General features: G+C 22.9%; 1 protein-coding gene across 2 annotated transcripts in view; it reads right to left on the reverse strand.

The window, feature by feature from the left end:
* Nucleotides 1–15,900, reverse strand: part of LOC112592460 (ALK tyrosine kinase receptor-like) — a 336,409-nt gene that overhangs the window by 32,566 nt on the left and 287,943 nt on the right. For both annotated transcript variants that reach the window (XM_025336511.1, XM_025336510.1), the window contains exons 8-11: nucleotides 11,766–11,932; nucleotides 4,500–4,594; nucleotides 3,869–3,931; nucleotides 2,108–2,155 (exon numbers count right to left, since the gene is read on the reverse strand). In XM_025336511.1, the coding sequence (XP_025192296.1) occupies nucleotides 2,108–2,155; nucleotides 3,869–3,931; nucleotides 4,500–4,594; nucleotides 11,766–11,932 (373 nt within the window). The remainder of the gene's footprint in view (nucleotides 1–2,107; nucleotides 2,156–3,868; nucleotides 3,932–4,499; nucleotides 4,595–11,765; nucleotides 11,933–15,900) is intronic.

Consider the following 15,900-nt stretch of genomic DNA (forward strand, 5'->3'; position numbering starts at 1 on the left):
TAATCTATTTATATTTATTCACTTAAACGATAATAAACCCCTAAACCCACGTATACTTTTTATTTTTATTTTTCACTTAATAGTTTTCTATCCGTTTTAAATATTATTTAAGAGTTGATAAGACACGTCAAAACAATATGTTGAATCGATTTATAAATAACGCAGACGATGAGACCATTATAATTTATAATATAATGCCATCAATCAATAACACTTGTATGAAGTTGGCCCTCAATTATTTTTAATCGACTCTAAACCCATCTCAATTTTTTGTAACCCATTTGTAACTATTTCGTATGAATCAACATTCGTTTCTTATTGAAAAATTACTGTGTATAAAAGTACTTCTACACTAAATTCTCCCAAATTTCAAATAAATATCATAGCCGTAGATAACCAAACTAAACAATAAGCAATATATATTTACCATTTTAGATTTCACAGAGCATATATTTTTATACATTGCATAGTTTTATTTATTTATTTTTGTAACGATGTTGGTTTTAATTGTGCAAATGCCAATTGAGTCAAAGGAATAGTCAAAAAGTTGTGTGTAATTTAATGTGGTAATGTTATAATAATTTAAATGTAATTACATGAAATTTTTTAGAACATTAAAGCATATATTTTTTCCAAATTGAATTTTATCACAATTGGTAAAAACTAACACGAAATTTTCATCCATAGCTCTTGTTTACCCATCAGATTTATAGATAAAATTTAGTGGTTTTATATAGATTGACAAACAAAATTATTGATTTGGAATTTAAATTTTTTAGATCTTCGAATTGGTGTTAAAGTACAATATTCAGTTAAAAATGCAAACATAATTTTCAGTCAGTAATGATTTTTATAAATTACGAGTGCATTTACAGTGAAATACATTAATTATGAATTATGACTAGGTATATTGAATATATAAATATATTAATCTATACGTCATAGACTAAACTACCAAGCATGTTAACTCTACATTTTTCCTTTAATAATAAATCTATTCGAATTCCAATTTTTACTTTAGACTTTTAAGTTTACCAAAGTACCGTATTTTTAAGTATATAGATTGTTTACACTATTTAAGTTGAGTAGAAGTATAAATTATACGGCAAAACTAAAATAATTTTTTTTTTTTTATAATGACAACCTATTTTTTTAACAATACATTGTTAAGCAAATTATATCTTTGAATACATAAGTCCGTGATAATTAATAGTAGACTTGGAAAATTATAGTTATTAATTTAAATTAATTAACATTTTATAATTTGTGTAAGTATAATAAGTAGACAATCAACTAATATAAGTACTGCATACATCTTATATTTTATGCAAAACTATTTTTAATGACTATTCTTCTTACTTTTCACATATTAATAACTAAGAAATTTGGTGCTCGTTAAAATTAAATTAAGTTTAATCGAAATAATCAAAATAATCATCTGCTATACAGTTTAAAGCAAAAAATAAGTTTAGTCATCATAATTTTGTTACTCCTAAAATTATTTATAAAACGCAAAACTGTACTAAATAATGTATACAAAAATGTTCGAAAATCAGAATATAATAATTTATACATAATATTAATGAGAAAATAATTGATAATGCACCGTAAAATTCCCTTTATATATATAATAATAATATATATATATGTATAGATTGTTCACAATCTTGTTGTTTTGCTTGTGTCCTAGTTAAGGGTAATTATTATCTTCATTTTATCCTAAAACCGTATACTTGAACCTTGTTATGATCATTTTTCAACATAATCATAATTTCCTTAAAAAAAAAAAAATTAAAGATAACTACAATTATTTTTAAATAGCAAGAAACGCGCGTAAGTGTATCGTAGTAATAATAAATTGTGCATCACTGAAAGATAAATGATCGAAAAAATCACATGATAAATGATTGAAATTAATAAATGCATTTTTTTGAATAACGATATTAATAACAGGCGCTTATAAGATAGTAACTATAAACATGTGTACGTATGCAAGAAAGATTTGAATTGTGTTTTCGTGTTGAGTAACGATGTGGCGACAGGTTTCGTAACTTTAAATCTAACGTTTATAATTTAACAGAAACTATAATGACAGAATCTCACGTACCAATTTTGTTTCGGAAGTCCGGATTTATGGGAATCTTCATAAGTGTTGCTGAAACAATAAAAGTTCATATGATATTATTACTACAATATTAGTAATTAGTGTTGTATTAATTATTCTTAAAATAAACATTAACTGATTTTTCGTTTAAATTACATATTATTATTATTATTTTTTTTTTTTATTATTATAAAGTAAAACCTTGGCAACTATGGTAATTTGCTATAACGAATTACCACGTGTTTACACTTTATCTTAAATTACTTAGATGTAAATAATAATACATTGCATAATATATTATTATTGTGGTAATTTCAAATAAACCAATGTTTTAATAATTATAGTAGTAATTAGTTGATATTTTATTACAATTTGATTGGTAAAATTAACAGTACTCTTAGAACTTCTGGTAACCGATTGTATTTTTTTCATATAAGTTAGTAATCTGTATAAATCATTATTAAAAAATATGTTCGAATAAAAGTCATTAATTACAAATTTTAATGTGTGTAAATGTCAAATATGTGAATACTGAATAACATACGTACTCATAATAAAACTATAAATTACCATATGAATTAATTGATTTTTAGATTCATTGCTTCGCTCAGAATTTATTGATTTTAGAATGAGGCGAATTATTTATTTTTGTATGAATACACAATAAGTTATTGATAAAATGCATAAATTTCCAACTTATAAAATGGTTTTAGAAAAAAAATCAGATATAGTTTTTATTTCAAAGAAGTCAAAATTAAAAATTTCTAGTTTTATTTTTTTATAATTGAGGAAAAAAAATAAAATCAAGGACAAATATTTAGACTAAATCATATTTTAATTTAGTTTTACCTTTTATTTCTTTGTAATTCTAAAACTAAAAATTGCAGAAATTTAAAACTTTCTTGAAATATTTGTATTATTATTTTTCTGTGTATTGTATAATTTTTGAATTGACTTTTTTGAGTTATTTATAAATAATTGCAATTGTTTTTTTTTATATAAATGTCAATAAAAAAAATTATGATTGGATAAAAATGCTTAAAAATTTAATTAAAGGTTTTTAATAAGTAATTAATTTTCCACTAAAAAGTTATCGATAATTTATTACCAGAAAATTTTTTTTAAAACATTTAAATTTAGAATTATTATAAAATGTGTGAAAATCTTGAAAATACACGTTATTTTGAAATTAAAAATACAAAAACAATTTTCTATTGATAGCTAAAATTTTCAATCTATAGAAAATAAATTTTTACCATGAAGTCAATTAAATTTTATTAAAATCTGTTTGAATATAACGTTTCTAAGACAATTGATATGATAAGCCATAAAATAATAATTTTTCATCAAACGATTTTTGTTTTTGTTGTAATTCAAAAACGAATAACTGTTGATACTAAAACTGTTTACAAAATATTTGTATATATTATTATTATATGATAAAAAATGAAAAATGTTTAAGTCATTTTGAGAAAAATATAGACTCATATGAAATGTTTACGATATTTTCAGTTTTTGCTGAATAACAATAATAATGATAAAATATGCCAATAAAAAATTATTTGCTTTTTCAAAATTCTTGAAAATTTAATACGATATTCCGCGAAAGTTATTCTTAAATGTATAAAAATATTAAAAATGTTTTTATATACATTTTAAGTTAAAATATTGAAAAATGTTTTCATAATTGTTAAAAAACGAAAACTATTTTGTAGTTTTTCTTAACTTATTCATACTAAAATATTAAAAACTTTAACCACGAACCAGTATTATTTATTGTTCCAGCCGCTTCATATTTGTATCCCTTGAGTACGTCCTCTGGTACATCTGAAAATGATATGGAAAAATTTAATCTTACAAAATGTTAAATAATCTTAATCTGAAAAATATATCTCTATTAATTAAACATCAAATAGTAGAGAAAAAATGGGATGCTGAAAAGTGTTTTAATCACGTTAAAATTATTTTTATTTATTCAAATTTATCCAATCTTATAAATTACATTACTCGGTTTAAATTTTTTTAAGCCATACTAGGAAGACTTTAAATAATAATTTAAAAATAAAAATATTTTCTTTTTGATTTAATTATTTTAAACCGTTGAAAGAATATATTTTTTTTAAAGTCCTATTAATAATACACATGTGAGAATATCATAACAGAAGAAAATAATATTAATTGTAATTGATATTTAGATGAGCATTACAAATTATTTATATACAGTAGTTTATGTTAAACTAAAATATTGATGGTTAATAAATAATTTATATTCATCAATATATACACTATATAATTAAAATAATATAATAACCAGAACAAAATAATTTTGCACAGAAATAAGAAAAAATATAAATATAAAAATAAAATTTTTAATTTTTTTTTTTTTTGTGCTTACCTAAGCCGAAACATTTTGGGCTCATAGCTATGTCATCAATCGCCACGTCTCCTTTAACTGACAGTAGTTTCCGAGCTTCAAATTGTAAATAATAGCTAAAAAATACAAAACACTTAGTTTATGAGGTTATCTGTTTTTTGTTTTTTTTTGTAATTTATACAGTATTTAGAAAAATATAAAAATACCAATTTAATTATAATATTCTTCATTGAAGAACATAATTATTTAATCACTCTATTCTACCAGCAGAACCTTTTTTCATTCTTTAAATCTTTGTTATAAGGTAGTTAATTAATTTATTTAAATAAAAAAATTAAGTTGAATACATTGTTACCATAAAACCATATAAATAATAAAATTAATATCAAGACTCATTGACTTTATTGCCCATTAGATATAAGTAATATATGCTATTATATTCACTTTATTTTGTTACCAAAATTAAAAAATATTTCACAATAAAACACAAACATTTTTTTTTAAAAGAAGAAATTTCATTTATACCTACGTATATTTTAGATACTGAATAATCTGTAACACAAATGGCATATAAATTTGACTACGTTTTAACTTTTTCCTTATCAATATTACATATATATTTATATATATTATTCTCATACTATATACTATAATTAACAATAACTATATCATAGACCAAATATTTAAAAAAATAAGGTTATAAATAAAGTTATTCCATAATACAGTGGTTCTCAATTTTTTTAGTACCACGACCCAAATTTTCTCCGAAAAATCTTTTATGACCCACATGGTTTCACTTTTTAAAAAGTAAGTAGTTAAATAAATAAAAAAAAAAAAAAATAATAAAAATAATATAATATAATTTTAATTTTTTTTTAACAAAATTTGTTTATTAGGTACCTTTATTAGGTTTAAATTATTATTTTTATAATCATTATATTTTTACAAATGTACATTTAATAATAACAATATACCATAATAATAAATTTAATATTAATTTAACATACATTTCTTGAAATTTGTATAATTCAAAAGTTGCTCGCGACCCACCAAAAATTAACTGACGACTCACCAGTAAATCGCGACCCACAGTTTGAGAAACGGTGCCATAGTAGATTAGTTTATAAAATCAGATATAAGTTCATTTTGTTACACTTTTTGATTTAAATTGTTAATTTGAAAATGTATTTCCAAAAATATTTTTGGTAAGTTTCCATATTGGAGCATTTATGAATAAGGAAAATTGAAAAACACGTTTACATGCATAAAAATCGTAAACTGGTGGTGAAATGTTTTGAAACTTAACTAACATTTTTTTTTTTCGAACGGTTGCAAATTTTTATTTATATATATTTTTTTTTTCATACAATTTTTACTATTTTTTAACAAACTTTAAGAATTCATGCCTATTGTAATGTAAATTATATTAAATTAAATTACAGTATTCAATGTTGTATTTTTGAAACATTCAATTCAGTATTCTATATTTGATTAAAACATTTTATATGCAATACATAAATGTTCGCTTATAATATCATACACATTTGAATTATTGTTGTTTTTTTAAGATTTAAGAGATACAACATGTAGCAGAAGTATAAACAATAAAGTATCTAATACATTATTATTCACAAATATGTTTTCAATTCAAAATGCATTTATGGATTTTATTTAAAAATAAATTTATACAGTTCCTACATGAATATTAAAGAAAATAAAATTTACATTTTTAAATAAAACCATGTAAGTTTAAAACAAAACACATAAATCAATACATTTACTATACATTTTTGAATGAACCTATATAATTGCTCAAAAACTAACTCACAAATAGTCCACTAGTAATCGAAATATTATACTTGATTGGAATAATTTATTAGTAATTAATAAAACATTCCATTTATGCTCACTAGTAATGTGAGGAGTATTTAAAGACCCGCCTGTGTTACATAAACCACAGATCGATCCTTCCTTCAAGTGCTACAATCGATCTGTTTAAGTAGAGCTCAAAAGTACATTATAAAATCCAAAAATAGAGTTAAAACAACTATTTTGTAAATTTTAATATACGTATTAAAGCAACGAGTATTGTGATAAACATTTTAGGAAAAATTAGTGTTCATATTTGATATTGTACTATTGCGTTTATTAAAATAATATTATTTTTAAGTTCATACTTTTTATTAGCTATAAAATATATGTATTATACCATTATATCACCTATGAGCGACTCGTTTGCTAGCTCTCAGATGAATGACCATTTGGGAATTTCACAAAATGTCCATTATCGTCGAGATGATGATAATAATATCTAGCTAAAATCACTTCTAACATAAAAAAGAAATAAACGTGTACATACAATTTCATAATCTTCATAAGCATTGATAATTAGTGTCATGAATAGTCGGTAATAAGATATTTCCTAAGGTTCAATATTATTACATTGAAAAAACGATATAAATTCAGATAATAAAAAGCGAATTTACATAGTAAAATGTTGAATAAATTGATTTATTATAACGGATCTGATTATTGTATTTGTATATTGTTTACTCTTAAGATGTATGATATATGTTAATATTTGTCATAATATGTATTCTCTATTTCAAATTATACCGAAATACATTGATACATTTCAGCATTTTACATTTTTTTTCTGATGTCATTAGATATTTTAAATCAAATATTTAAAACATTGTTATCTATATTTGTATTAACTGTATTAATTACATAAATATTCTAGTTAATAATTAAGTGAACTTTTTTAACTGCATAAATTAATATTGTATTTATTTAAAGGCACTCCGTATACCAGATACGAATTTAGCTCGGTTGGTATACATATCAGCTCTTGATATTATTATTTTTATTATTGTAATTATGCTGAATTATACTAAATATAAATAACAAAAAAAAAAAAAAAAAAACTACAGCCTTTCTTTTATTATTCTTAAGTCACGTTATGTGTACCTACTTAAATTTTAAATCATATATAATGGTCTAAGTCATACATGGTGGTAAAATATTTATCGGACATCTTCAAAGGGTCAGTAGTCAAATAAACTTTTACTTCTTTTGTGCATGCAGTCCCCATTGTGTGCTCTTATTATTATAATATTTTATGAACCGGCGCACGTACAGAGAACAGAGAAGCTTACTGTAAATTTGTATAATACAATACATGTTTTAACTTTTTGTAAACGTAAGCCACGATTACCACTGATGAATCAGTAGACAAGTTATACCTACACAAAAGTACTATACAAAATGCAGAACTTAAACATTAATATGATATCATACGTTATGCACGTTATTTGGTTTTTTGTTATGATTACAAGGAATTTTGGCTTTCTACAGGCATAAAATATACTCATTATATGCATGAATAAAAAATGTACCATTAGCGTTATATAAAAAAAATGACGTATTAAAATATCTGAATATGACAAGACTAAATTGCCTATATTTGCCTATATCTATATTAAACCAGAAACGAATTAACAACGATTGCGTTGGCTGAAAACAAAATGAATATTATAGGAATCGAATGTCTGCTGCTTTTTAACATGCCAATCATATTTGAGAAGCCCAAAAGATATTTGCGTATCACGATTACATAAACAATCTCAAAACAATACGTGATCGTTTATTTATATTTTATCAACATTATTAACTGAATGACAATAAAATTAAATTACCATTCGTTAAAGGAAAACTCTTCAAATAAAAAATTGTATACTCCAATGCAATAGTTGGACGTATGGACGTTTGAAGGATTGAAAAGTGTATCATTGTGTGTGAGTGTGTGTACATAGATTTATATAAGAAGAATTTTTGGAAGTTGTTAGAAGTTCAATTTATTTGATTTAAAAATAAATAATGCTTGTGTACTAGGTTAATGGTCAGGAGTATTTTTCTCATCGAATTTCTGATATTCAATCCCCAATAGCATAATATATACAGAGCATTTTAAAAATGTTTAAAACTCAGCAAATAAAAAAAAAAAAAAATAAGACAATAACAAGATACTTGAATAATGAAGTTTTTTTTTATTTTAAAATATGATGTGTACCTAATACCTATATTATTAAACTTTATATTTTATGGTATTACTAGAGAATGTAAATTCGTATAAGGCGACCATAATATGAAAATATTTGCAAGCACCCTTCCTTTCCTCTTTTAAATGGGTGACGTTATAGTGGTACATTTTCGATAACAGACAAGGTGTTATACTTGACAGTGTATATATAGTATATACATATATATATATATATATATAATCTATTAATCCTCTCAAAAAAATTTTTCCTAACTGTAATTGCATTACTCTTAGATAATATATATTGTTCGATAAAAATATTTTAGTCTCATACTTCATAAATTCCAGTTTTAGATATTGATTGAAACACATTATTTTAAATAACCTTACTTAGAATTTAGAATCACTCATTGCTGCAATATTGTCAATAATTTATGCAAATTATCTGCTTAGTGATCATTTTATATGTTTAAATCGTAAGCTTTTATTTTAAAATAAAACAATAATTATTAATTAATATATGTGTCTTTAATAATATTATCAAGGTGATTTTCCTAATAAAAGATGCTTCTTCTGAAATGTTCACTTTTAAAAGTTAAATAATACCTAATTATATAAATTAATACATTGATGTATAATAATATATCCATAACTAAATAGATTAAAGATAAAGTAGATATTTTTGAAATAAATAAAATTTAAGATCACTAAATTTTTCACAATGCTCTAAAATTTATTTTTATCTATTAAATGATTATACTATACTTTAGATAAAGAATAAATTTTATCAGTGAAATTGTATGAGTATATAATATGATATGATAGTACTGTAATATTACGTTTTGTTAAAATTGCATAATATAGATATAAAAACTACATACTATACAAAAGAAAAAAAGAAAATAAAATGTTTAAGTTAAAAATTATTCTAACAATCTAAGAAAACTATGGCATTGACCTGGCCAATATAAGTATATAAGCTGTAGTAATTCTAAACTAACACATATTTTTTAAATAGTTTTTTTTTTTTTTTTTCAAGCACTAGCTTTAAGAGATCTTTTTTTTTAATATAATGGAACATTAAACATTGCCATTGTAGTCGCAAAGTCTGTTTGACGGCATGAACAAATAATCTGCAAATAAAAGAATTCCCAATACCAATTTAACTTATTGCTTGAACGTTAAACAGTAAGTTTGTTTGTTTTAAAGATTATTATTTTTGCTGAAGATATATAATACTTGTAATGAATACAAAAAAACTTAGCGAGTAGATGATGTCGACCAAACACACTATATAAAATATACTTTTTTTAATAAAAAAATTTAATCTTTATTTCATAAATTATATCATAAACATGATGGAATACGGTTTTAATATTTATGAAATTAATCTAAATATTGTTATCATTATAAAACATATTACATATATACCTATAACAATAAAACATAGTTTGCATCATTGATTAAATAAATATGTATTTTTTTTTTTTTTTATGATATTTTACCTAAATTTTATTTAATATAATTAATGTCATTTGTTAATATATATATATAATATGAGACGTAAAAATGTATTTTTTTTTTTTTTGTTATTTTCGTGAAATTCAATTTTAAAATTAATTAATTAACTTCTTAACCTTATAACTTATAGGTATTTAATATTTATAATGTTGAAAAAAATTATTTAATCGAAATATTATTGGTTTATCGAGTGTATTATAGCTAAGCAACATGTATTTACCAGACAGATATTTAAGTATTGGGAGAAACTAACGTAAAAACTATTTTCTTATTATGAGTTCAAAATATTCTATTGTTAAGTAAAATTATAAAAACCATCTTTGGTGAGTATTACCATAAGTAAATACTCTACAGTTCCTGGTATAATTATTAATTAATCAAAGTACCATAACAGATGTCTGATTTGACAAGTCAAATATACATTATTTGCTAAGTCTGTACTACATGGTTAACAGACGCGTGACAGACATGTACCTAAATAGCCTATGCATAACGCCGTATAACCATTATTTTTTAAATTTATTATACGAGTAACTTACTGTTATCGTTCATAGAAAGTCTCCTATAGTAGAGAATTTATTATTATTTTTATGGTGCGATGGAAAAATTATATTATATGATAATAAAATAATCGTTTAATATGTAGTATAAAAAAGATTAACATGTTTTAGAATTTGAGTCTGTGCAACGATAAAATATTGTATAATAATATCATCGATAAATAAATGCTAAATAAATAACATGAGAATTATTTTAAAATGTTTACCATATTTTTAATTTAAATGGTTTATTTATTATTATGATTTGTTTTCTAAACTTTTTCACCTAAAAAATTCCATTATTATGCACAACAATTTCAAAAAAAAAAAACATAATAAATGTATTTTCTAACATTGAATAGCATATCATGCTACTTCTTTTTTATTGACCAACGTTAATAAGTTATGTGAATAGTATTATGCAGTACAATTACAGTATTCAAATATAATGGCTTTTTTTTTTTTTTTTTAATAATACAAAATTTAGTGACAACCATTGGAAATACATATAAGCTGCAATTTATTTAAAAAATATAGTATTTTAATCGTTTATACACACTATGCAATGCATTTCATCAATGACGAGTATTTGTGATTCAACCTTCAACGTTTATTTTTATTTAATCATAAGTATAAAGTATAAATATAATAATAATAACTAAATATAAATATTTGTACCTATAAAATATGAATAACCAAAACCTTTATGATTTCACGTAGAAATTTTCGGTTGTTTTTAGTAGAAAACAAATTATTGGAGTATTGTAGTTTTGTGAACAAGAATACAATCTTTAAAATTTAACTATTTTGTAACGTGTATTTACACGTATGACTGTATATAATAATTAAATATACTTATTACATCAAGTGATCTGGTGCGTATGAGTAGACGTACTCATAAAATATATTGTTATATCAACGTTATTTTGTTTTAAAATATCTTAATTATTGTTAAAAATGAACTTAGTTTTTAAATAGGTCATTGTTGTGACCCATCAGCCTAGATCATTTTTTTTTTTTGTCACATAACATTAAATTAAAATTTTAAAAATACGTTTAACTCAAGTAATACAGGTTAAATAATAGTTATTCAAAAATAATCAAATATAACGAGATGAATTCTAGTTGAATTTTGTTCTACCAGAAACTAATAATTGTGATCTGTCATAGTGTAAATTAACATACCTGGTTGTGATGTTTACTAAGTAAACAACGGTTCGAAGCCATGTATTTCCATAAGTCCCAAAACTCCACCATAATCGTCTAACGCGGTCTACCTCGCCGTGGGCTTCGACCAAATAGAGACCTAAAGTACCACTATGTGAACCATATTTGTGGTAAAAAAACGATATCTGAAAAAAAAAATAATTTCATAAATATAACTTTACAGACATAATATTATATATATTAAAAAAAAATTTTATTATTAAAACGTATTACATCGTAATTATATATTATGTTTATTAGGTATTAAATATACATTTCGTTAGCAAAACTTAGATATATTTACGTTGATGGTTTTAGATTATTTTGATTACTTTATTGATATACTTTAATCGTGTACTTATGTTTAAAAAAAAAAAAAAAGTAATAATTAACTAAAACTTAGTATGTTATTTTACTAAGAAGTAGAATACAAAATATTTTGAATAAAAAAAAATAACAAAAACTAAAAATTAAATTTCATGACATTTAAACTTCATTTGAAAATATTAAGAAATTAATTTATCTTCCTAAAAGTTTCTTAAGTAAGTAATATAATTGTAATTTTAATTGAATATTAACAGAAAATAACATTAATTAACAAAGATATAATTATCTAACCGAATTATATTCATGATAGTTATGAAATATATTTTTAGTTGAAAAAATATTTTATAAACTATTGTAAATATAAAATACATTTTAAATTCATAAGTAGAACCTATATAGTTTTTTTTTTTTTTTTATATATATTCCACTATAATAAAATTGAATCTAAAATACTACTACACAAATTTGACTTAAATAATTGAAAAATATTATTTATAACTTAAGTAAATAATAATACGTCTGGACAGAATCGTGACTACATAATAAAATAACAACTCTAATAGATTTTATCGAATATAGAATCGAAAAGAAAATTCAGTGCATACAAATTTTTGAATGTTTTGTCAACTAAATTCTATGAAAACATTAAAAAAAACTGAATATATCCTGAAAAATCAATGTTACAGTATGTTATTGCAAAGATATTTTGGTATATATATATTATATATGTATTATGTGTCTGTATATTACAATTATTATATACGTTCTAGGGGGTTTAGGAAAATATGTAAAAAAAACAATTATGTTAGATATAATTTTATAAATGTCACGTTAACACGTTTAACCGAATTCTATAAGTCAAACGTTTCTTTCAGACTATATAAGCTACGGAACAATAAATTATCCTTGCTGAGAGTGGTTAATGATATAAAACTAATAGTAATGTTAATATTTTTGTCAAAAGTAGAAAAAATGTAAAAGTTTGGACATTCATTTTTTTATATTTACTAAGAAAAGTTTTGTTCAAGATTCTGTAAACAATAAAAACTTTGTTAAATTATTGAATTGTGTGTGTTATATTACATTTACTCTACAATAAAAAAAAAAAAAAAAAATGAAAGGAATTTATAAAACCTATTTATTGTCACAATATTATAGAAATTAATGTAAAAACAAAATAAATACAATTATTTTACATTATTTTATGAAAAATAATTGTTCGTATTAAACATTCACATTTATTATTTTTTTTTTTAACATGTTAAAAATATGTGTATGTGTGTGACCATAGGGTATCATGTAATAGCACATTATTTTCGTTAATTTCTAGTCATTTCAACGACCATCGCTGAAATAAAATCACCCCATCGGCACATAAACACCATCCAACTGCATATGGTTCAGTCAGACTTCTCAAAAATACAACACAGGCACGGGAAATAAATAAAAAGTTGGTGTTTGAGAAACGTTTTCCATTCAAAGGGTTCCTTCCGACAATTCGATTTACTAGAACGCGGTTTTGGTTCCCACGTCATACCACAGAGCTTCTTGCGGTTTTTGCAACATTCACAGAGCTCGCGTTTACTGAGGCTTTCAATTTTTTCGCCGTTTTGGCATATTTTCTTAAAGTATTCGATTTGCACTTTATTTTTACAGATATCTCGTTTTTCTTTATTTTCAAATTTCTCTTGGTTTTCTATTTTTATTGATTTTTCGATTTTATTGCAGTTTTTGCGGTTCTCTGGCTGCCTAACAACCGCTGACGTGCCCTCACTGCATAACTGCTTCTTCACCCCTTTTATACTGTCGCGTACATCGTAGTAAGCCATACGAAGACAGTTATATTTTTTTAGCAGTACGGTCGAAGAATCACAAGGTCCACTCACCTGATCCAAATCCTTGAGTAATCTCTGTGTTTTTCTAGATAGCCGCACGACAGTATCAGCGTGCTCTCCATTGTCTGACACATTTACCAAGATCTTTTCTAGCTTTTCTATCAGCCGCTTAGCATACTTCGCAATCTGCGTTTTCATGAAAATTTCATCGGCGCATGATGAATGAACCGACTGCAATCCAACCATCTTATTGTAGGATTCAAAGTCCAAATCCAGATCTTCGTTTTCTAAACAAAGTTTCACTGCCAACGGTGGTTGTCTACTCTTCATCATTTCGTTTTCAATCTTGGTTAGTCTTTGTATATTCTTGCTGTCAGTGGACATAGTGTAGGTATATGTTTGTTAAAGCGTGTTTTCCTAATTAGCACGCACATGGAGCAATTTTTGAGATAAAAATATGGCCTCACGATTTGTTATTTTAAATCACTCGTTGGCATAGACACGTTTGGTGGTTGGCCAGTGTAATGGACAAAAACTTTTTTTTTATATTTATCCTATACGCCGGATTGGATGCTGTTGCTAACATAAAACATGAACGAATTTTTTCAAGATTACTAAAAAATGTATTTAAAATGCTAATGATTACAAAAAAACATTTAAAAAAAATGTTTATGAAAATAATTTAAATTTTTTAAATTTAAGTTTAAATTATCATTTTAATGGTATATATGCTCTAATTACTATTATTTTATAAATTATCTATGCTCAAAAATTTATAATTTTATACATTTTTTTATTTTTCGGTATCCTAGGTATATTTTTTTTTTTTTAGCACAAATTAATTTTTCACTTGAGTGCAAATTATATAAGGAAATATAGAATTTTGTGAGAAATTAGTAAATTTTCGTTCGATAAATATGAAAGCGATTTATATACACAACATTTATACCTTTGAAGTCAGATATTAATACCATATTTTTTAGTATATACATGAATTATTTGTATGAAGTTTAAGAATTTTTTTGTAACCAAGTGTATTTATAATGATTGGTGTGTATTTTTGAATATTATTAATATTTTATTTTCATATTAAAGAAAATATTCCATAATAATAAGTTTGAAAATATAATACATGGATACTATGATACAATAATAAGGTAATTTGAAAATTATAGAAATTTATAACTTATACATTATTGTTTCATAATAATGTACTTAAAAATTTTCTGATTATATAATAATTAGTGAACTGAATATAATAATTTACTATAACATCGTGTTATTTTTTAATATAACAGCAGTATTCATTAAGATTATTACAACATTTAAAAAAAAAAATTAACAGTTTTTAAATTAAAAGAAAAAAGAAAAAAACCACATTTGGAAAAACAAACGAAAAAAAAAAGGTTAAAATTTTTAAATATTTTAATATATTACAAAAATTAAATTGCAATAATTGCATTATTAAAAGATAAAAGAAATTTTGCATGCAAGTAAAACGAGAATTCTTACGTAAAACTAGTTTTTGATTAAAAAAAAAAAAACATTGTATATATAAAACAATTATCCTTTTTAAGTAAAAAGAACTTAACATTTTAATAAAATGTTACTCATAAGTTGTTGATAACATCATTAAAAAATATGACATTAACATTGTTACCATAATTATTTAAATTTAAAATGTTTATAAATTTCAATAAATTACGAAATTTTGCAATGTATTTTGTAGATCAAAATTCATAAAATTTTTACTTTTAATATCTAAAAATGAAATATTTAATTCAAGATTAATCATAAGTTCCTATTATTAGAAATTCAAAAAAAAAAATTAACCATATTATCTTAAAATATTCCACAGTTAAATAAAATATTTTATAAACAATCTTTTCAAAACATTTGGACTAATTTAAAGCTATTTGTAGAAGTTTCAAATGTTCGTATTTTATTTTTAT

This window comes from Melanaphis sacchari, unplaced genomic scaffold (genome assembly GCF_002803265.2).
Source record: "Melanaphis sacchari strain LSU unplaced genomic scaffold, SCAv2.0 Contig177_pilon_pilon, whole genome shotgun sequence".
NCBI classification, from domain to species: Eukaryota; Metazoa; Arthropoda; class Insecta; order Hemiptera; family Aphididae; genus Melanaphis; species Melanaphis sacchari.